This window comes from Bombina bombina, chromosome 10, assembly GCF_027579735.1.
Source record: "Bombina bombina isolate aBomBom1 chromosome 10, aBomBom1.pri, whole genome shotgun sequence".
Taxonomy (NCBI): domain Eukaryota; kingdom Metazoa; phylum Chordata; class Amphibia; order Anura; family Bombinatoridae; genus Bombina; species Bombina bombina.
In genome coordinates this window covers 24,278,544-24,302,686 of record NC_069508.1, presented here as the reverse complement: position 1 = coordinate 24,302,686, position 24,143 = coordinate 24,278,544, and the positions used below count along the sequence as shown (strand labels likewise).

General features: G+C 39.9%; 1 protein-coding gene across 1 annotated transcript in view; it reads right to left on the bottom strand.

Annotated features, from left to right (window-relative positions):
• The window catches only part of PLA2G4A (phospholipase A2 group IVA), a 222,495-nt gene that overhangs the window by 140,521 nt on the left and 57,831 nt on the right, over window positions 1–24,143 (bottom strand). Inside the window, exons 3-5 of the mRNA XM_053693862.1 lie at window positions 7,851–7,932; window positions 2,858–3,006; window positions 434–547 (exon numbers count right to left, since the gene is read on the bottom strand). Coding sequence (XP_053549837.1) covers window positions 434–547; window positions 2,858–3,006; window positions 7,851–7,932 — 345 coding nt within the window. The remainder of the gene's footprint in view (window positions 1–433; window positions 548–2,857; window positions 3,007–7,850; window positions 7,933–24,143) is intronic.

Here is a 24,143-nt window from a genome sequence, read left to right as displayed (position 1 = left end):
ATAACTTTCCAATTTGCTTCTATAATCAAAGCTACTTTGTTCTCGCTGTATATTTTGTTGAAACGCATATCTATATTGGCTCAGAGAGCAGCTGTGCACTACTGGGTGCTATATGCTGATTGATAACTGCACATACTGTTTATGCCTCTCGTCATTGGTCACAGATGTCCTCCTGAGCCTACTCTTCAATAAAGGATCCCAAGAGAACAAAACAAATGAGATAATACTTGTTAATTGGAAAGTTATTTGAAAGTACATGCGCTATCTGTAACATGAAAGTTTAATTTTTAATTTACTGCCCCTTTAACCCCTCCTTGAAAAAAAAATAGAGGGGAAAACAATTATGCATTATGCAATTCTCTACTGACCACTATTATTTATTTTTTCTTATTGTTTTACTGATACATTGCTGTAGTTGTAGCAAGAGGTTTACCTTGTTAAAAGTAAAGGGAACTTCCTTTATTTCTCCAGGTTTGATAGTCGAAATATCATATGTTGCAGTTCCTAGGGTCTCGTCCATTACATAATTAGCATCCATTAGTGTTATCTACAAGGAAAAGTGAACATGCTGATTTGTTGTAGAAATGCTCTGCAAACAAAATACTTCTCATGCATTCCACAGTATTTTCAGGGTCATTGTGTCCCTAAGATAAAAACTACTAGAAAGAATGACATATCTAATAAGCACAAATCAGTACCAAAAAGCCATGTATTCAAAGGAGTAAAGCGAACAGAATATAAAAAGCAAATTCACATATTTTAGACACTGCTGTTCCAGAGGCAGATAAAGGGATAAAACAAAAATTAGTCCTGTCAGGATGAGGATTTTATCAGGTATGTAATGCATCATCAGGGACAGATTTCTCATTAAGAAATTGCCTAGGGGTGCCTTTTTTCCTGAGGAGCACCTTTCTGACTGGTCAAAAGATAAAATGCTGCAATACACTGTCAATCAACTCAAGTTGTCTGTTCTACACATATGTGACCAGCTCCAGTGAATCAGAAACTGTGCCGTGGGGATGTATAGGCTCTAATTTAATAAAAAAACTATACATTTTCTTAATTACAAACAAAAAAAGTTTAACATATTTTTGTTAATTATTTTAGCCATTTTCAACAAACTAAACTTGGAAAATGGCATGTTATCTATTGCCCCCCCAAGAGGCTAGAGTGTAGACTGCAGGTTCCAGAATACTAACCCTGCAACACGCTACATAATGATTGCTAAATTATTAGTTATATCTAATTGGCCACAGTAAAGGAAATAACATATACATACACAAGAAGCTATACAAATGATATTTCCCTGGACTGCAAAACAATGCAGAGTTTTTAACAAAATTAAAGTTTCTATACACTTATTTTATATGCAGATCTTGTCATTTTGAAGTCGGTTTATACTACTAATATATAAAAACTTACTACACTATCCCTTTAAGATACGCATACATTGGGTTAGTGATGCTATCAGTGAGTTCTAGTGGACTTTAAGGTAAGGGAGCAGCTAATATAACCGTTACTAGTAATCTTGGCAGAGTAATTCTAACCCCAATAACAGGTGCTCTGCCAAATCCCTGAATATAAATAAATGTTTCCATTTCATTTGTAAACTATGATTTTTTTTCTTATGCTACCAACAAAAAATTTGGGGAAATTCAACCTGTCAATTTGTGGCCCTTATAAATGTCACATTTAAATAACAACTCATATTCTCACACACAGCCTTCAAGATAATCCACTTGATTTGCCTATTTATAAAAGGTCTGAGAGAGGGCAGGAGTGTGCCTGATATGTGTTTATAGACAACTGACAGCTACTAATTCTTTGTATACCACGAAAACGGACACCACTTGCTGCTAGGGATGGCAGTTCAGCACTTCAGTAAATAAAGCTACAGATGCTCGGAGTATATAGTAGTCGCCTATCTCCGTTTTTTTCTAGTGGTGAGAGTTATGTTTAAAGGGACATTGTACACTAGATTTTTCTTTGCATAAATGTTTTGTAGATGTTCCATTTATACAGCCAATCTGGGGTGTTTTTGTAAAAATGTATAGTTTTGCTTATTTTTAAATAGCATTGTGCTGATTTTCAGACTCCTAACCAAGCCCCAAAGTTTTAGATGTATACAGATGTATACAGACTTCAGATTGCTTCTGATTGTATAATGGGTCTTTTCATATGTAGGGTGGGGGGGGGGAGATTAGCTCTCAGCCCCTTTAGGTGGATGTCACTGCTATACCTCATCAACAGTGCTAAACTGGGAGCTTCTAAGTAAGTTTTTAAAAGGTTTTATACTGGATTTTTATATCAGTATCTGTGCATCTTATTCTTTATAGTAGTGTCTATTACATGCAGTTAAATAAAAATTGGTGTATACTGTCCCTTTAAGGGACCCTTTCTCCTCACAACATATTGACACATAGTTACATGTTTTCTAAAGGGCAATAACAAGGTATTATGGAAATATGTTTGACTTTGTATTATTGGAGGGGCACTAAAGGGACATGAAACCCAAAAATTTCCTTTCAGAATTCAGATAGAGACTACAATTTTAAACAACTTTCCAATTTACTTCTATTATCTAATTTGTTTTGTTCTCTCTGTATTCTTTGTTGAAAAGGCAGCAATGCACTACTGTGCAGCTACCAATCAGCAGATCCCAAGCCTACCTAAGTATCCTATTTAACAAGGAATACCAAGGCAATAGAAGTAACTTTGGTAAATATTTTGTTGAGAGCAACAGATATTGACTATAAAACATTAACTCAACCAACACGTTCCAGTAATTAATTGATTCAGTAATTTAGTTTTTGATTGCTAAAAAGATCAGATGATGTTATATATATATCTTTTGTACCTCTAGAATATTATCCTGATTAGGGTCCAAAATAAAGTCAAATGATTCATTCCATATTGGGTTAATATTGTTGTTGAAGTGCTTCGTTCTTTTCCTGCCATCTGGTGCTGATGAAATATAAAGTTCCACATATGGGTCTGGGGTGTCAACTGGAAAACAAAGGGGAATTTATATAGATTAAAGATGAATCACACATTTATTATATAGGAGACCAACATAGGTACAAAGATAGAAACTGTGCTAAAGGGTCTAAAAATGCACAATAATAAATAATGCAAATTAAAAGAAAATAGCATTAAAGACCTTTTTTAACAAAGAATTTGATGGTAGATAAGAAACATCAAGTCTACCCATATTACATGTTACTGTTTTCTTAGGATAGCCTTAGGCATGTCCCAGGCATATGTGAATTATTTTACAGTCCCTGTATTTACCACCTTTATTAGAAGTTTATTCCATGTATCCACCACCCTGTCTGTAAACAAATGCTTCCTCAAATTTCTCCTGAATCTGCTACCCTCTAACCTAAGATTGTGACCCCTTGTTTTGGTATTTCTTTTTTGTGGAAAATGCTTTCAGCTTCCAATGTATTAAAGTGAAGGTAAAAGTAGTGTATACTGCATTCAATTTTTAGTTTGTACATATCTTAAAGGGACACTGAACCCATTTTTTTTTTTCTTTTGTGATTCAGATAGAGCATGACATTTTAAGTAACTTTCTAATTTACTCCTATTATCAAATTTTCTTCATTCTCTTGGTATCTTTATTTGAAATGCAAAAATGTAAGTTTAGATGCCGGCCCATTTTTGGTAAACAACCTGGGTTGTTCTTGCTGATTGGTGGATAAATTCATCCACCAATGAACAAGTGCTTTGCATGGTTCTGAACCAAACAAATAGCTTAGATGCCTTCTTTTTCAAATAAAATTAGCAAGAGAACAAATAAAAATTGATAATAGGATTAAATTAGAAAGTTGCTTAAAATTGCTGCTCTATTTGAATCATGAAAGAAAAAATTGGGTTCAGTGTCCCTTTAACTAGCATAATCACATTTACATTTTTTTTTTTAATATTGCGTTTTATTATTGTAATATTCATACGTTTTGTACCTGTCAATCATATGTCTCTAAACCACCCTCACCATTTTCCCAAGCCTAGAACAAATGACGTTGTCTGAGGGTTGTACCTCTCTAACGTCACAGTAAGGGCGAATGTTATCCCAAAGAATTATAATTCCGCCTGCTACTTAAAGGGACATTAAACACTAAATAATTGCTAGATAGAATGATGCATTCAAAGAAAAGATTAGTATAACATGTAGATGTATTTTTTAAAGTTTTATTAGCTGTTTAGACACTGACAACATAAGTGTAAAGTTTTAGTGCCTATAAAACAATGGGAGCTGCCATGTTGTAACTTAGGTTACTTTCTCTTCTGTGGCCAATCAGGGACAGTTATAAATAGGTCACTAGAGTGTGCAGCCAATGGCTTTGTGGAATTTAACCGTGCTCTGCACTTTCATTTCTAACAGGAACTGAAATGCTCACAATTTCAGAATGGAATTACAGGAAAAGGGGACACAATAAATAATGACAGTATATTGCAGAATTTTGTTTATAGATACAATTTATCATTTTATATTATCATCTCAAAGTGTTTAATGTCCCTTTAATACTTATTAAAATTGGCTAATTGCCACTAAAATCGGTCCCCAGTTCAAAATGCAAGTTTTTAAATAAGTGCAGCTTCTTACCCTCTGATCCGCAGAGTAGTAACAATGCGAAGAAGCTGCTGGCATTGTCTACGAAATTTTAAATCATCTGAAATAATAATTCCCAAGTCCCGTTCCTCTTTAGTTACACTCAGTAATATTTATTATTATTATAATAATACTTTATTTATGAAGCGTCAACATATTCCGCAGCGCTGTCCATGGATACAATTTACAATAATATAAAACTTGCAAGCGACAGGACAAAATTTACAAACACATACAGGAGGAATTGAGGGCTCTATTCCATTGATACTACAATTGACCTTTGGGTTTTTAGATCCTATATGCACAATTTTGCTCTTGGTAATATTAGATTTTGGATCCCATTTATTTGACCAGTCCTCCTGTTTTTTTTTAATATCACTGCTCATTTGGTCCACTCCTCCTGGAACATCAACTCTGTTACAATTTTTTGTATCTTCAGCAAACCTTTCCCTGGACTCCCCTTCTAATATTAGATTATGTTGATGAAATAAATCAGCTAATTTTTCATTGGAAAGGCTTTGCAGGGAACACATTGGTTTATGGCGATGTTTATTCCAGTAGTAGAATTGGAATGACTCACATCGGTTATGAGAGTAAAGTAACATGTGTTTTCTTGGTGGTGGTACCTTGTAATATTTTGTTTGTCAGATTTTTCTCTGGGATAAGTAACTATTTTTCTTAAGGATGTCTCTAATAAAAACTTGAAGAGAGAAACTCTAAAAGATATATATATATATATATATATATATAATGCGCTTTTATGTGCATGATCTCTCTCTCGTGTGCATGATATATCTCTCTCTCGCGCGCGCGCTTTTGTGTGCATGATATCTCTCGCGCGCGCTTTTGTGTGCATGATATCTCTCTCGCGCGCGCTTTTGTGTGCATGATATATCTCTCTCTCGCGCGCGCTTTTGTGTGCATGATATCTCTCTCTCTCGCGCGCTTTTGTGTGCATGATATCTCTCTTGCGCGCGCTTTTGTGTGCATGATATCTCTCTCGCGCGCGCTTTTGTGTGCATGATATCTCTCGCGCGTGCTTTTGTGTGCATGATATCTCTCTCTCGCTCGCGCGCGCGCTTTTGTGTGCATGATATATCTCTCTCGCGCGCGCTTTTGTGTGCATGATATATCTCTCTCGCACGCTTTTGTGTGCATGATATCTCTCTCGCGCGCGCTTTTGTGTGCATGATATATCTCTCTCTCTCTCTCGCTTTTGTGTGCATGATATATCTCTCTCTCTCGCACACTTTTGTGTGCATGATATATATCTCTCTCTCGCGCGCTTTTGTGTGCATGATATATCTCTCTCTCGCGCTTTTGTGTGCATGATATATCTCTCTCGCGCGCGCTTTTGTGTGCATGATATATCTCTCTCGCGCGCGCTTTTGTGTGCACGATATCTCTCTCTCTCTATATATATATATATATATATATATACACATACAATATACATATATATATATATATATATATATACACCATGCACATTATTTAATAATGTTAAAATATATATTTTTCACATGGATTTTTTTTAAAGTACACAAATATAAATTTTACAAACAAAAACTGTAATACATTTTAAATCATCCTCCTTTAAGATATAGCAAGGAAAAATAACTTTATTTAAAAGACACAAAATGAAATAAACTTTATCCTGTAGTTTCTAGCACATGAAATGGACGCCAACCAGCTGATAGTAATGTTTAATTACAGTTAGGCAGAAACGCATGTTTTCTAGGCAGCTATATGCTTTGTCTAAAAACATATCCTGCAAGTGGTTGAGGTCAGGAGGGGTTTAGTGAACTAGACACTGGGGCACGTTATGATCTTATGACTATCGAATGATCAGCAGAGTAAAGGAAATGACAGATTGTAATCTTCACAAATAAAACACAGATGAATCTGCTCTCAGAGAGATAAGAAAGCAAAACTGCTAGCAGACTCGCCAGTCGATTAAAGCGATATGCACAAGTGTCCTTACTAAAAACATGTGGTGTAATAAGAAGATATTCTAATGAAAACCCTAATGATCTTATTAATCTGAGCATATCATTTTCTATTTAAGTCTATTACCTCTGCAGAAGGATTAAACACATAGCTAAAGTCCTACACATTGTGGCCTCTTTGCCAGACACAACTAGTGAACCAATCAGGACTGACATACGCATGTATTTCCAATCACCAGTCATGTCTTGCTCAGAAATTGTGCTGTGATTCCCAAACAGAACTATAGCTATGTGTTTAACACCTTTGGAAGAGTCAAACACAGTTAGAAATGGAAACAATTGCATAAATTATTTAGCTTGTCCCTTTAAGCCACAAAACGTAGCACAGACAGAGAATTATCACCCTAATAGGTTTAAAAAGTGATATTAAACTCACATTTGTATTCTCCATAAAATGTTTTATCATGGACAATTAATGTTCCTGATTTATTACACCTCCATTTTCTGTAATGTAACTCTAAAATTGTAGTGTTTACACTTCCCCTAGAGAAGCTGGAGTGCAGTCCATGGAATGCAGAACCCTCACACGTGTACATGTTGCACAGTGATTGCTTGCAATAGACAGAAATTTGCTTCTTCTATCTGTCCCTAATTGGTTATAGCAAAAGATGTAAGAATCAACATGCAAGAGGTGTATCATGGGACTGCAAAACAATGCCTATTTTTCCAATAAAATGAAAGTTTCAATACTTCTAAAACATTTATTTTGTATGCAATGTAGTGAATATTTTCTGATGCAAATATAATAAAATTCCTATAACATCCCATTAATGTTATTTCTGCAGTTAAGACAAGTGTGCGTGTGTGTGCGCGCGCGTGTGTGTGTGTGTGCACGTGCGTGCGTGTGTGTGTGGGGGGGGGGGGGGGTTGAGATTTGTTCTGACCAAGTATTACACTCCACAGAAAGCAGAGAAAAACTCTGATTCATTTTTTTTCATACAGGAATAGCCTGGAATTCTTGAGCTGGGATATTCTTATGGAACGACTGACAGCCTCCAGGATTTGTGAATCGCACCACAAAGCGAACAGAGATTACACCCTGAGAAAGCCCCAATACATTAATTTAAAGGACCACACAATGTAGTAGAAATGCATAATTAACACGTGCATAATAAAAAGACAATGAATTTCAAATGTAGTATCAATGTGCATCTCCTGTCTGCTCCTCATTGTATTATGAGGCTCAATAATTCTGATAAGTGGATTTCATTTAAACGTCTACTTACGTAAGTCGCCAAATCTTCCTTTTGTAACATTGGCTGCTTTTATTACGGTTACTGTAAATCTGTGAGAATATTGATACTCAACCTGGGGAAAAATACAGTTAGATTTTTAAGGTCATTTTTATGATACAACACAAACTAGATTCTGTAATAAATAAATACAAATGTCTCTTAAATGATATCCAAAAAATAAATCCAGTTCTTCAAGGTGTAAAATGCTACAGAAATCAGACATTAAAATATTTCTCTTTGTTGACTCTAAAAGAATACATCTTAAATTTGTATTTTTTATTGTTTATTTGTATATATAATTATAACATCTTATTTTAAGATAGGGGATTACATATAGACACATTTACACTGTAATATCCTAAACTTAAAAAACACTCAAAATGGATAAGAATCCAAAATATTCATTAGTTACACAAAATAAAACAACAACGTTTGGGCCACAAGATCAGGATTATTACCATAATTGGTAGCATGCACCGTTATATGTGTTAGCACAAGTGATCCACTGTCTGTTTTATTTATATCTAAAATGTAAAAACCATCCAATAAAATACTATACACTAAGCACTGTATGCTACATTGTTTGTAACAATTGTATAGGAAGAAAAGCACTCAACCAGAGACAATGTAGCCTGTTCTTTGGTTTGTTCTTTAATTAGGCTGACCATATTGCCGCTTTAAGAAGGAACACATATGAAAAATACATATGTCAGGGTTCTTATACAAAACATTTCTTTAAACAGCCCTGAAAACAGCCCTTACATATGTATTTTTCATATGTGTCCCTTTTTAAAGTGGCAATATGGTCAGCCTATCTTTAATGGGTCACCACCTTGAAGGAAAACTTTCCTGGAATATATCTGATCCCCTCAAAAAAGTATAATCCAGACAATCCTACTCCAAAACAAGACAAAACAACATGATTGTTTCGGCCTTCTGTGGGGCTCTTCTGTGAGTTGCAGCAGCCATATCTCTCTATTCACATTGTATAGGGATGTCCACATCTGGTTTCTCCTATCACCCTTAGGGATACCTTCCCCAAAGTCATAATATAAATATATACAGAGCGAGAGAGAGAGAGAGAGAGAGAGAGAGAGAGGTGCTCTGTCATGAACAAACAACAGCTCCGTAGCTTGTTTGTTGGCTGGGAACAGACTCTTTTAGCCAAATTGTGCCTTTCATAGAGTAGAACTTTCCTTAAAGTGAAAGCAAATTTTCATGAATGAGTGCCCGGTTTTTAAAAATACTAATAAAAACAGGGGCATATTTCATTCATGAAAGTTTACATTGCAACAGTTTTGTTAAAATACTTACAATACCTTTTTCTTCTTCCAAGTCGGACCAGCGACCCCCCCCCCCCACTCTTGCAGCTCCTCTGTACTTACATCACAAATGACGAATCTGGCTTCCTCCAATCATGGTTTCTCCCCCAGAGCAAACGTTTCCTGAGGCCCCGCCATGATTGGAGAAGCCGGTTTCGTCATTTATGTGCTAAGTACAGTACGAGAAGCGGGCGGTGGGATCACTGGTCTGGTTTGGAAAAAGAAAAAGGTAAGTATTTTAACAAAACCGCTGCGATATAAACTTTCATGAATGAAAGTGCCCCTGTTTTTAATAGTGTTTTAAAAAACGGGTATTCATTCATGAAAACTGACATTCACTTTAAGTTTATTAGTTTGACTGTAACAACGTAACAATGTGTTATACCTAGTTCTTCACACATGCACGTTCCTGAGCCTACCTAAGTATACAATTAATAAAAGCTGCTACTTTTCAACAAACGAGACCAACAGAGATAACTTTGATAATTTAATAACAATAGAAAATATGTTTTTATTTTAATATTGTGATTTATCTGCTAAAAGAAACTTTCATTTGGACCTCATGTCTCTATAACTACTGGTCAGATGTGCTTTAACATTTGAAATGCTCCCTTAGACATCTGTAGAGTGCTACAGCAATATGGATTATTTTTAGAAATTAAAAATAAATTGACCATACTGTCTGGACGGAAGTAACTTTTAGTCAAACTGGCTACTGCATTTCTTCCAGAAATAACACTGTGAATGCTCTAACTGAAGTGCTAAATTAAATGTACAACACCGAAGGAGCCACAGTATTGTGCAGCCATAGTAATGATCTCATACAGAACACAAGCAGGTTTTAATCATAGTGAATGTTTTCCTTATGGTTTAATATCAGTTGACGGAAAGGGATTACTGGTGCCAAATTTCACAAATATTTGCCTGGCCTTGGCCGAGTTCCTTATTTTGTTTTTTATCTTCACATTGTTAAACCATTATTCTATAGAGCAGACACGTCCTCTGTAAACAAAGAACTTTTATAACATTTATTTGCATACTGCATTCTGCAGATATAATATTTATATGGTCAGGTCATGAAAACACCTTGACATAAAAGGCTTATATTGTGCAGCTACAACTAAGGCTTTGTGACTCTGCTCTATTTTTAATTAACAGCTACATCATATACAAAGAAACAATTTGCCTGACATTGTTGAGGAATGCTAATTGTGTGTGTCATGGAAGGGAGCAAGATACAATACAGCATGTGATAAAGCAAAAGTGGTGCGTTACTGTGTGCAAGTAATTGTAAAAATGCAAGGGGCGGGGATACAATGTCTGAGGAGATGCGCTAATGTCACTCTAGTTATATTATTAGAACATAGTGGGGGTTGCTATAAATACATTTTAGATATTTCACTGGGGTCATAAACAAGATATTTAAATAGTGAAATGTACAGGAGAGTCACATGGTTGAATAACATATTTGTATCCAGACGTGTATGACAAGATGCAGAGATTTTGGACTAAAATGAGTGGTGGAGTGTTACAAACCTTTTCTAAAGCCGAAGGCATCTACTTATCAAGCCGTCAACCGCAAATACACTGAAATTCCACAGCGTAATTGTGGCAAGCTTGATTCGCCTTAGTTATCAAAGCCTACAGACCGGCAAAAGTAGAATTTTGTGACGTAACATACGATCCGCCGGTCTCAGTCCGACACAGATCAATGGTTAAGTCATTACAGATGTTCTGCATGCAAATTCGGCACTATCTGACTACTTTTGATAGTTAACAAATGTCTACTAGGTACGCTCGGCACTATTCCGGCGCAGCGTACCTGGTTTTCAATCCGCCGCCCTGGAGGCGGCAGATGCCATAGGAATCAATGGGAGTCTGAAAGCAGCGAAAGCTTATGTTCGCTGCTGCCAGATATCCCATTGATTCCTATGCTAGAATGAAAGTTATGTTTACACCTAATACCATAACATGTACCCCGAGTCTAAACACCCCTAATCTGCCAGCCCCTACACCGCCGCCACCTACATTATACTTATTAACCCCTAATCTGCCACCCTGACACTGCCACCACCTACATAAAAGTATTAACCCCTATCCCGCCACTCCCGGAGCCCACCGCAACTAAATAAACGTATTAACCCCTAAACCGCCAACCCCTCACATCGCCATAAACTAAATTAACCTATTAATCCCTAAACCTAACAACCCGCTAACTGTACATTAAATATTAACTCATCCCTATCTTATAATAAATTTAAACTTACCTTTAGATTTATATTAACCTATATTAAACTAATAATTCACCTATTCTAACTATTATAATAAAATGGCATTAAACTATATTAAATTAATAATTAATCTAACCTAACTGTTGTACTAAAATTACATTAAACTACAAATTAAAATAACTATATTATATATTTAAACACCTAACCCTGCTCAAATTATTTAATTCTACACTTAAAAATTACAAAGTTACAAAAAACTAAGTTACAAAAAATAACAAACACTAAGTTACACACAAAAAATAAACACTAAGTTACAAAAAATAAAAAAGAAATTATCAAAGCTTTAAACTAATTACACCTAATCTAAGGGCCTTATGAAAATAAAAAATCCCTCCCAAAATAAAAAAAACCCTAGCCTACAATAAACTACAAATGGCCCTTAAAAGGGTCTTTTGCGGGGCATTGCCCCAAAGTAATCAGCTCTTTTACCTATAAAAAAAAATACAAACAACCCCCCCCAACAGTAAAACCCACCACCAACACAACCAACCCCCCAAATAAAACCCTAACTAAACAAACCTAAGCTCCCCATTGCCCTGAAAAGGGCATTTGGATGGGCATTGCCCTTAAAGGGCATTTAGCTCTATTGCAGCCCAAGTCCTAATCTAAAACTAAAACCCACCCAATAAACCCTTACAAACATCCTAACACTAACCCCAGAAGATTTACTTACAGTTCTGAAGATCCGACATCCATCCTCCAAGAAGCCGGGAGAAGTCCTCAACGAAGCGGCCAAAGTCTTCATCCAAACCCGCAGAAGTCTTCATCCAGACGACATCTTCTATCTTCATCCATCTGACGCGGAGCGGCTCCATCTTCAAGACATCCGACGCAGAGCATCCTCTTCCTTCCAACGGCTACCGACGAATGAAGGTTCCTTTAAATTACGTCACCCAAGATGGCGTCCCTTAGATTCCGATTGGCTGATAGAATTCTATCAGCCAATTGGAATAAAGGTAGAAAAAATCCTATTGGCTGTTGCAATCAGCCAATAGGATTGAGCTTTTATCCTATTGGCTGATCCAATCAGCCAATAGAATGCGAGCTCAATCCTATTGTCCTATCGGAAGGAAGAGGATGCTCTGCGGCTCTTGAAGATGGAGCCGCTCTGCATCGGATGGATGAAGATAGAATATGCCGTCTGGATGAAGACTTCTGCCCATCTGGAGGACCACTTCGCCCGGCTTGGATGAAAACTTCTCCCGGCTTCGTTGAGGATTTCGGCCCGGCTAGATGAAAACTTCTGCCACTTCCTTGAGGATGGATGTCCGGTCTTCAGAACAGTAAGTCGATATTCAGGGGGATAGTGTTAGGGTTTTTTAAGGGTGTATTGGGTGGGTTTTATTTTTAGGTTAGGGCTTTGGGCCACAAAAGAGCTAACTGCCCTTTTAAAGGCAATGCCCATCCAAATGCCCTTTTCAGGGCAATGGGGAGCTTAAGTTTTTTTAGTTAGTATTTTATTTGGGGGGTTTGTTGTGTGGGTGGTGGTTTTTACTGTTGGGGGGTGTTTGTATTTTTTTTTTACAGGTAAAAGAGCTGATTACTTTGGGGCAATGCCCCGCAAAAGGCCCTTTTAAGGGCTATTGGTAGTTTAGTTTAGGCTAGGGGTTTTTATTATTTTTGGGGGGGCATATTTTTATTTTGATAGGGCTATTAGATTAGGTGTAATTAGTTTAAATTTCTGTAATTTGTTTATTATTTTCTGTAATTTAGTGGGGGGGGGGGGTTGTACTTTAGCTAATTTAATTTAGGTAATTGTTGTTAATTATTTAATTATAGTGTAGTGTTAGGTGTTATTGTAACTTAGGTTAGGTTTTATTTTACAAGTACTTTTGTATTTTTGCTAGGTAGTTATTAAATAGTTAATAACTATTTAATAACTATTATATCTATCTAGTTAAAATAAATACAAACTTGCCTGTAAAATAAAATTAAACCCTAAGCTAGCTACAATGTAACTATTAGTTATATTGTAGTTAGCTTAGGGTTTATTTTACAGGTAAGTACTTAGTTTTAAATAGGAATAATGTAGTTATTAATAGTAGGTTTTATTTAGATTTATTTTAATTATATTGAAGTTAGGGGTGTTAGGGTTAGACTTAGGTTTAGGGGTTAATAAAATTAATATAGTGGCGGCGACGTTGGGGACGGCAGATTAGGGGTTAATAAGTATAATGTCGGTGGCAGCGGTGTAGGGGATGGCAGATTAGGGGTTAATAACATAATGTAGGTGGCTGTGTGCTCCTGGAGCAGCAGGATAGGGGTTAATATATTTATTAGAGTGGCGGTGGGCTCCGGGAGCGGAAGGATAGGGGTTAATATATTTATTAGAGTGGCGGTGGGCTCCAGGAGCGGCGGTTTAGGGGGTAATAACTTTATTTAGTTGCGGCGGGGTCCGTGAGCAGCGGGATAGGGGTAAAATAGTGTGGTATAGTGTGGGTGTTTGATGACAGTATACCAATAAAGCTGGGAAAAAGCCGAAGAGCAGAGAGATCGATGACTGTAAGTTAACAACAGTCCGCTGCCCATCGCGCCGTACTCTCTCTCTCTAGCATCTATCTCTCTCTAGCATCTCTCTCTCTCTAGCATCTCTCTCTCTCTAGCATCTCTCTCTCTCTAGCATCTCTCTCTCTCTAGCATCTCTCTCTCTCTAGCATCTCTAGCATCTCTCTAGCATCTCTCTAGCATCTCTCGCTCTCTAGCATCTCTCGCTCTCTAGCATCTCTCGCTCTCTAGCATCTCTCGCTCTCTAGCATCTCTCGCTCTCTAGCATCTCTCTCTCTAGCATCTCTCTCTAGCATCTCTCTCTAGCATCTCTCTCTAGCATCTCTCTCTAGCATCTCTCTCTCTCTCTCTCTAGCATCTCTCTCTCTCTCTCTAGCATCTCACTCTAGTATCTCACTCTAGCATCTCTCTCTAGCATCTCACTCTAGCATCTCTCTCTAGCATCTCTCTCTCTCTCTCTAATCTCTCTCTCTAGCATCTCTCTCTAGCATCTCTCTCTAGCATCTCACTCTAGCATCTCACTCTAGCATCTCACTCTAGCATCTCACTCTAGCATCTCACTCTAGCATCTCACTCTAGCATCTCACTCTAGCATCTCACTCTAGCATCTCTCTCTAGCATCTCACTCTAGCATCTCTCTCTAGCATCTCTCTCTAGCATCTCTCTCTCTCTCTCTAATCTCTCTCTCTAGCATCTCTCTCTAGCATCTCTCTCTAGCATCTCACTCTAGCATCTCACTCTAGCATCTCACTCTAGCATCTCACTCTAGCATCTCACTCTAGCATCTCACTCTAGCATCTCACTCTAGCATCTCTCTCTCTCTCTCTAATCTCTCTCTCTAGCATCTCTCTCTCTCTCTAGCATATCTCTCACTCTAGCATCTCTCTCTAGCATCTCACTCTAGCATCTCACTCTAGCATCTCACTCTAGCATCTCACTCTAGCATCTCACTCTAGCATCTCACTCTAGCATCTCACTCTCTCTCTCTCTAATCTCTCTCTCTAGCATCTCTCTCTCTCTGTCTAGCATATCTCTCTCTCTAGCATCTCTCTCTAGCATCTCACTCTAGCATCTCACTCTAGCATCTCACTCTAGCATCTCACTCTAGCATCTCACTCTAGCATCTCACTCTAGCATCTCACTCTAGCATCTCACTCTAGCATCTCACTCTCTCTCTCTCTAATCTCTCTCTCTAGCATCTCTCTCTCTCTCTCTAGCATATCTCTCACTCTAGCATCTCTCTCTAGCATCTCACTCTAGCATCTCACTCTAGCATCTCACTCTAGCATCTCACTCTAGCATCTCTCTCTCTCTCTCTAATCTCTCTCTCTAGCATCTCTCTCTAGCATCTCACTCTAGCATCTCACTCTAGCATCTCACTCTAGCAACTCACTCTAGCATCTCACTCTAGCATCTCACTCTCTCTCTCTCTAATCTCTCTCTCTCTAGCATCTCTCTCTCTCTCTCTAGCATATCTCTCACTCTAGCATCTCTCTCTAGCATCTCACTCTAGCATCTCACTCTAGCATCTCACTCTAGCATCTCACTCTCTCTCTCTCTAATCTCTCTCTCTAGCATCTCTCTCTCTCTCTCTCTCTCTAGCATATCTCTCACTCTAGCATCTCTCTCTAGCATCTCTCTCTAGCATCTCACTCTAGCATCTCACTCTAGCATCTCACTCTCTCTCTCTCTAATCTCTCTCTCTAGCATCTCTCTCTCTCTCTCTCTAATCTCTCTCTCTAGCATCTCTCTCTAGCATCTCTCTCTAGCATCTCTCTCTAGCATCTCACTCTAGCATCTCACTCTAGCATCTCACTCTAGCATCTCACTCTAGCATCTCACTCTAGCATCTCACTCTCTCTCTCTCTAATCTCTCTCTCTAGCATTTCTCTCTCTCTCTCTAGCATATCTCTCTCTCTAGCATCTCTCTCTAGCATCTCTCTCTAGCATCTCACTCTAGCATCTCACTCTAGCATCTCACTCTAGCATCTCACTCTAGCATCTCACTCTAGCATCTCACTCTCTCTCTCTCTAATCTCTCTCTCTAGCATCTCTCTCTCTCTCTCTAGCATATCTCTCACTCTAGCATCTCTCTCTAGCATCTCACTCTAGCATCTCACTCTAGCATCTCACTCTAGCATCTCACTCTAGCATCTCTCTCTCTCTCTCTAATCTCTCTCTCTAGCATCTCTCTCTAGCATCTCACTCTAGCATCTCACTCTAGCATCTCACTCTAGCATCTCACTCTAGCAACTCACTCTAGCAACTCACTCTAGCATCTCACTCTAGCATCTCACTCTCTCTCTCTCTAATCTCTCTCTCTAGCATCTCTCTCTCTCTCTCTAGCATATCTCTCACTCTAGCATCTCTCTCTAGCATCTCACTCTAGCATCTCACTCTAGCATCTCACTCTCTCTCTCTCTAATCTCTCTCTCTAGCATCTCTCTCTCTCTCTCTCTAGCATATCTCTCACTCTAGCATCTCTCTCTAGCATCTCTCTCTAGCATCTCACTCTAGCATCTCACTCTAGCATCTCACTCTCTCTCTCTCTAATCTCTCTCTCTAGCATCTCTCTCTCTCTCTCTCTCTCTAATCTCTCTCTCTAGCATCTCTCTCTAGCATCTCTCTCTAGCATCTCACTCTAGCATCTCACTCTAGCATCTCACTCTAGCATCTCACTCTAGCATCTCACTCTCTCTCTCTCTAATCTCTCTCTCTAGCATTTCTCTCTCTCTCTCTAGCATATCTCTCTCTCTAGCATCTCTCTCTAGCATCTCTCTCTAGCATCTCACTCTAGCATCTCACTCTAGCATCTCACTCTAGCATCTCACTCTAGCATCTCACTCTAGCATCTCACTCTAGCATCTCACTCTCTCTCTAATCTCTCTCTCTAGCATCTCTCTCTCTCTCTAGCATATCTCTCTCTCTAGCATATCTCTCTAGCATCTCTCTCTAGCATCTCTCTCTAGCATCTCACTCTAGCATCTCACTCTAGCATCTCACTCTAGCATCTCACTCTAGCATCTCACTCTAGCATCTCACTCTAGCATCTCACTCTAGCATCTCTCTCTCTCTCTAATCTCTCTCTCTAGCATCTCTCTCTCTCTAGCATATCTCTCTAGCATCTCACTCTAGCATCTCACTCTAGCATCTCACTCTAGCATCTCACTCTAGCATCTCACTCTAGCATCTCTCTCTAGCATCTCTCTCTAGCATCTCTCTCTCTCTAATCTCTCTCTCTAGCATCTCTCTCTCTCTCTAATCTCTCTCTCTAGCATCTCACTCTAGCATCTCACTCTAGCATCTCTCTCTAGCATCTCTCTCTAGCATCTCTCTCTAGCATCTCTCTCTAGCATCTCTCTCTAGCATCTCTCTCTAGCATCTCTCTCTAGCATCTCTCTCTAGCATCTCACTCTAGCATCTCACTCTCTAGCATCTCTCTCTAGCATCTCTCTCTAGCATCTCTCTCTAGCATCTCTCTCTAGCATCTCACTCTAGCATCTCACTCTAGCATCTCACTCTAGCATCTCTCTCTCTAGCATCTCTCTCTCTCTCTCTAATCTCTCTCTCTAGCATATCTCTCTAGCATATCTCTCTAGCATCTCTCTCTAGCATCTCTCTCTCTCTCTAATCTCTCTCTCTCTCTAGCATCTCTCTCTCTCTCTAGCATCTCTCTCTCTCTCTAGCATCTCTCTCTCTCTAGCATCTCTCTCTCTCTCTCTAGCATCTCTCTCTCTCTCTCTCTAGCATCTCTCTCTCTCTAGCATCTCTCTCTCTCTCTAGCATCTCTCTCTCTCTCTAGCATCTCTCTCTCTCTCTAGCATCTCTCTCTCTAGCATCTCTCTCTCTCTAGCATCTCTCTCTCTCTAGCATCTCTCTCTCTCTAGCATCACTCTCTCTCTAGCATCACTCTCTCTCTAGCATCACTCTCTCTCTAGCATCACTCTCTCTCTAGCATCACTCTCTCTAGCATCACTCTCTCTAGCATCACTCTCTCTAGCATCTCTCTCTCTCTCTCTCTAGCATCTCTCTCTCTCTAGCATCTCTCTGTCTAGCATCTCTATCTCTCTCTAGCATTTCTCTCTCTCTCTAGCATCTCTCTCTCTCTCTAGCATCTCTCTCTCTCTAGCATCTCTCTCTCTCTAGCATCTCTCTCTCTCTAGCATCTCTCTCTCTCTAGCATCTCTCTTTCTCTAGCATCTCTCTAGCATCTCTCTAGCATCTCTCGCTCTCTAGCATCTCTCGCTCTCTAGCATCTCTCGCTCTCTAGCATCTCTCGCTCTCTAGCATCTCTCGCTCTCTAGCATCTCTCGCTCTCTAGCATATCTCTCTCTAGCATCTCTATCTCTCTCTAGCATTTCTCTCTCTCTCTCTAGCATCTCTCTCTCTCTCTCTAGCATCTCTCTCTCTCTCTAGCATCTCTCTCTCTCTAGCATCTCTCTCTCTCTAGCATCTCTCTCTCTCTAGCATCTCTCTCTCTCTAGCATCTCTCTTTCTCTAGCATCTCTCTTTCTCTAGCATCTCTCTTTCTCTAGAATCTCTCTTTCTCTTTCTAGCATCTCGCTCTTTCTCTCTCTAGCATCTCGCTCTCTCTAGCATCTCGCTCTCTCTCTCTAGCATCTCCCTCGCTCTCTCTAGCATCTCCCTCGCTCTCTCTAGCATCTCCCTCGCTCTCTCTAGCATCTCCCTCACTCTCTCTAGCATCTTGCGCTCTCTAGCATCTTGCGCTCTCTAGCATCTATCTATGTATATAGATGTCGTGCTTTTATGTAAAATGTGTGCTTGATGCACATTCCCTAAATAGGCCAAAAAATAACTTATGTAATATACAGTAGTTTTTTTAAATGCTGCAATTTGCCTGAGCCAGCTATTGTTTGCAGCTTGTGTAGGTTACAGAAGTTGCTTTTTGGCCTAGGGAGCGTAGAACAAACACACTTTTTAGATAAAAGCAAGCAATGTTTAATGCCCTTTTATTATGATATGAAATACATTCTTTTCCTTTCATGATTGAGATACAGCAGCAATTTTAAAAAACTTTCCAATTTACTTCTATTATCAATTTTTCTTCGTATTCTTGGTATCTTTTGTTGAAAAGCAGAGGCATAAGCTTAGGAGCCGGCCCATTTCTGGATCATTTTTTTGTGTGAAAATTTTTATCCATTTGCAAGAGCACTAGATGCCTACCTAGGTATCTCTTCAACACAGAATATCATGGGAATGAAACAAATTTGATAATAGAATTAAACTGGAAACTTTTTTTAATTGTATTTTCTGTCGGAATCACAAAAGAAAATCTTTGGGTTTTATAACTCTTTAAACTTTCTTTCATGTTATTTGAAGGAGCAAATGTCTTTGAAATTTTAAAATAATATAGATACCCTTAGTGACTGAAAAAGAAGTAAACTGGTTAAGTATTTTTTTGGAGCTGTTAAAGTGTTAAAAATTGTACTTTCTTTCATGTAAGTGGCAAGAGTCCATGAGCTAGTGAATTATGAGATATACATTCCTACCAGGAGGGGGCAAAGTTTCTCAAACCTCAAATGCCTAAAAATACACCTCTCACCTCACTCATACCTCAGTTTTACAAACTTTGCTTCCCGTGGAGGTGGTGAAGCAAGATGTGATTGATTTTCTTCTGTGAAGCCCAATTTTGAAGTACAATATCAGCCAATAGAATGCGAGCTCAATCCTATTGTCCTATCGGAAGGAAGAGGATGCTCTGCGGCTCTTGAAGATGGAGCCGCTCTGCATCGGATGGATGAAGATAGAATATGCCGTCTGGATGAAGACTTCTGCCCATCTGGAGGACCACTTCGCCCGGCTTGGATGAAAACTTCTCCCGGCTTCGTTGAGGATTTCGGCCCGGCTAGATGAAAACTTCTGCCACTTCCTTGAGGATGGATGTCCGGTCTTCAGAACAGTAAGTCGATATTCAGGGGGTTAGTGTTAGGGTTTTTTAAGGGTGTATTGGGTGGGTTTTATTTTTAGGTTAGGGCTTTGGGCCACAAAAGAGCTAACTGCCCTTTTAAAGGCAATGCCCATCCAAATGCCCTTTTCAGGGCAATGGGGAGCTTAAGTTTTTTTAGTTAGTATTTTATTTGGGGGGTTGTTTGTGTGGGTGGTGGATTTTACTGTTGGGGGGTTGTTTGTATTTTTTTTTTACAGGTAAAAGAGCTGATTACTTTGGGGCAATGCCCCGCAAAAGGCCCTTTTAAGGGTTATTGGTAGTTTAGTTTAGGCTAGGGGTTTTTATTATTTTTGGGGGGGCATATTTTTATTTTGATAGGGCTATTAGATTAGGTGTAATTAGTTTAAATTTCTGTAATTTGTTTATTATTTTCTGTAATTTAGTGGGGGGGGGTTGTACTTTAGCTAATTTAATTTAGGTAATTGTTGTTAATTATTTAATTATAGTGTAGTGTTAGGTGTTATTGTAACTTAGGTTAGGTTTTATTTTACAAGTACTTTTGTATTTTTGCTAGGTAGTTATTAAATAGTTAATAACTATTTAATAACTATTATATCTATCTAGTTAAAATAAATACAAACTTGCCTGTAAGAGTGGCAGTGGGCTCCAGGAGCGGCGGTTTAGGGGGTAATAACTTTATTTAGTTGCGGCGGGGTCCGTGAGCAGCGGGATAGGGGTAAAACAGTGTGGTATAGTGTGGGTGTTTGATGACAGTATACCAATAAAGCTGGGAAAAAGCCGAAGAGCAGAGAGATCGATGACTGTAAGTTAACAACAGTCCGCTGCCCATCGCGCCGTACTCTCTCTCTCTAGCATCTATCTCTCTCTAGCATCTCTCTCTAGCATCTCTCTCTAGCATCTCGCTCTAGCATCTCTCGCTCTCTAGCATGTCTCGCTCTCTAGCATGTCTCGCTCTCTAGCATGTCTCGCTCTCTAGCATGTCTCGCTCTCTAGCATCTCTCGCTCTCTAGCATCTCTCGCTCTCTAGCATCTCTCGCTCTCTAGCATCTCTCTAGCATGTCTCGCTCTCTAGCATGTCTCGCTCTCTAGCATGTCTCGCTCTCTAGCATGTCTCGCTCTCTAGCATGTCTCGCTCTCTAGCAACTCTCACTCTCTAGCATCTCTCGCTCTCTAGCATCTCTCTCTCTAGCATCTCTCTCTCTAGCATCTCTCTCTCTAGCATCTCTCTCTAGCATCTCTCTCTAGCATCTCTCTCTCTAGCATCTCTCTCTCTAGCATCTCTCTCTCTAGCATCTCACTCTAGCATCTCACTCTAGCATCTCTCTCTAGCATCTCTCTCTCTCTAATCTCTCTCTCTCTCTAGCATCTCTCTCTCTAGCATCTCTCTCTAGCATCTCTCTCTCTAGCATCTCTCTCTCTAGCATCTCTCTCTAGCATCTCTCTCTAGCATCTCTCTCTAGCATCTCTCTCTAGCATCTCTCTCTCTCTAGCATCTCTCTCTCTCTCTAGCATCTCTCTCTCTCTCTCTAGCATCTCTCTCTCTCTAGCATCTCTCTCTCTCTCTCTAGCATCTCTCTCTCTCTAGCATCTCTCTCTCTAGCATCTCTCTCTCTCTCTCTAGCATCTCTCTCTCTCTCTCTAGCATCTCTCTCTCTCTCTCTAGCATCTCTCTCTCTCTAGCATCTCTCTCTCTAGCATCTCTCTCTCTAGCATCTCTCTCTCTAGCATCTCTCTCTCTAGCATCTCTCTCTCTAGCATCTCTCTCTCTAGCATATCTCTCTCTAGCATCTCTCTCTAGCATCTCTCTCTAGCATCTCTCTCTAGCATCTCTCTCTAGCATCTCTCGCTCTCTAGCATCTCTCTAGCATGTCTCTCTCTCTAGCATGTCTCTCTCTCTAGCATGTCTCGCTCTCTAGCATCTCTCGCTCTCTAGCATGTCTCGCTCTCTAGCATGTCTCGCTCTCTAGCATCTCTCGCTCTCTAGCATCTCTCGCTCTCTAGCATCTCTCGCTCTCTAGCATCTCTCTCTCTAGCATCTCTCTCTCTAGCATCTCTCTCTCTAGCATCTCTCTCTAGCATCTCTCTCTAGCATCTCTCTCTCTCTAATCTCTCTCTCTCTAATCTCTCTCTCTCTCTAGCATCTCTCTCTCTAGCATCTCTCTCTCTAGCATCTCTCTCTCTAGCATCTCTCTCTCTAGCATCTCACTCTAGCATCTCTCTCTAGCATCTCTCTCTCTCTAATCTCTCTCTCTCTCTAGCATCTCTCTCTCTAGCATCTCTCTCTAGCATCTCTCTCTAGCATCTCTCTCTCTAGCATCTCTCTCTAGCATCTCTCTCTAGCATCTCTCTCTCTCTAGCATCTCTCTCTCTCTCTCTCTAGCATCTCTCTCTCTAGCATCTCTCTCTAGCATCTCTCTCTAGCATCTCTCTCTAGCATCTCTCTCTAGCATCTCTCTCTAGCATCTCTCTCTCTCTAGCATCTCTCTCTCTCTAGCATCTCTCTCTCTCTCTAGCATCTCTCTCTCTCTAGCATCTCTCTCTCTCTAGCATCTCTCTCTCTCTAGCATCTCTCTCTCTCTAGCATCTCTCTCTCTCTAGCATCTCTCTCTCTCTCTAGCATCTCTCTCTCTCTAGCATCTCTCTCTCTCTCTCTCTCTAGCATCTCTCTCTCTCTCTCTAGCATCTCTCTCTCTCTCTCTAGCATCTCTCTCTCTAGCATCTCTCTCTCTAGCATCTCTCTCTCTAGCATCTCTCTCTCTAGCATATCTCTCTCTAGCATCTCTCTCTAGCATCTCTCTCTAGCATCTCTCTCTAGCATCTCTCTCTAGCATCTCTCGCTCTCTAGCATCTCTCTAGCATGTCTCTCTCTCTAGCATGTCTCTCTCTCTAGCATGTCTCGCTCTCTAGCATCTCTCGCTCTCTAGCATGTCTCGCTCTCTAGCATGTCTCGCTCTCTAGCATCTCTCGCTCTCTAGCATCTCTCGCTCTCTAGCATCTCTCTCTCTAGCATCTCTCTCTCTAGCATCTCTCTCTCTAGCATCTCTCTCTCTAGCATCTCTCTCTAGCATCTCTCTCTAGCATCTCTCTCTAGCATCTCTCTCTCTCTAATCTCTCTCTCTCTCTAGCATCTCTCTCTCTAGCATCTCTCTCTCTAGCATCTCTCTCTCTAGCATCTCACTCTAGCATCTCTCTCTAGCATCTCTCTCTCTCTAATCTCTCTCTCTCTCTAGCATCTCTCTCTCTAGCATCTCTCTCTAGCATCTCTCTCTAGCATCTCTCTCTAGCATCTCTCTCTCTAGCATCTCTCTCTAGCATCTCTCTCTAGCATCTCTCTCTAGCATCTCTCTCTCTCTAGCATCTCTCTCTCTCTCTCTCTAGCATCTCTCTCTCTAGCATCTCTCTCTAGCATCTCTCTCTAGCATCTCTCTCTAGCATCTCTCTCTAGCATCTCTCTCTAGCATCTCTCTCTCTCTAGCATCTCTCTCTCTCTAGCATCTCTCTCTCTCTAGCATCTCTCTCTCTCTCTAGCATCTCTCTCTCTCTCTAGCATCTCTCTCTCTCTAGCATCTCTCTCTCTCTAGCATCTCTCTCTCTCTAGCATCTCTCTCTCTCTAGCATCTCTCTCTCTCTAGCATCTCTCTCTCTCTCTAGCATCTCTCTCTCTCTAGCATCTCTCTCTCTCTAGCATCTCTCTCTCTCTCTCTAGCATCTCTCTCTCTCTCTCTAGCATCTCTCTCTCTCTCTCTAGCATCTCTCTCTCTCTCTCTCTAGCATCTCTCTCTCTCTCTAGCATCTCTCTCTCTCTCTCTCTAGCATCTCTCTCTCTCTCTCTAGCATCTCTCTCTCTCTCTCTAGCATCTCTCTCTCTCTCTCTAGCATCTCTCTATCTCTAGCATCTCTCTCTCTATCTCTATCATCTCTCTCTCTCTCTAGCATCTCTCTCTCTCTAGCATCTCTCTCTCTCTAGCATCTCTCTCTCTCTCTCTAGCATCTCTCTCTCTAGCATCTCTCTCTAGCATCTCTCTCTCTAGCATCTCTCTCTCTAGCATCTCTCTCTCTAGCATCTCTCTCTCTCTAGCATCTCTATCTCTCTAGCATCTCTCTCTCTCTCTAGCATCTCTCTCTCTCTCTAGCATCTCTCTCTCTCTAGCATCTCTCTCTCTCTAGCATCTCTCTCTCTCTAGCATCTCTCTCTCTAGCATCTCTCTCTCTCTAGCATCTCTCTCTCTCTAGCATC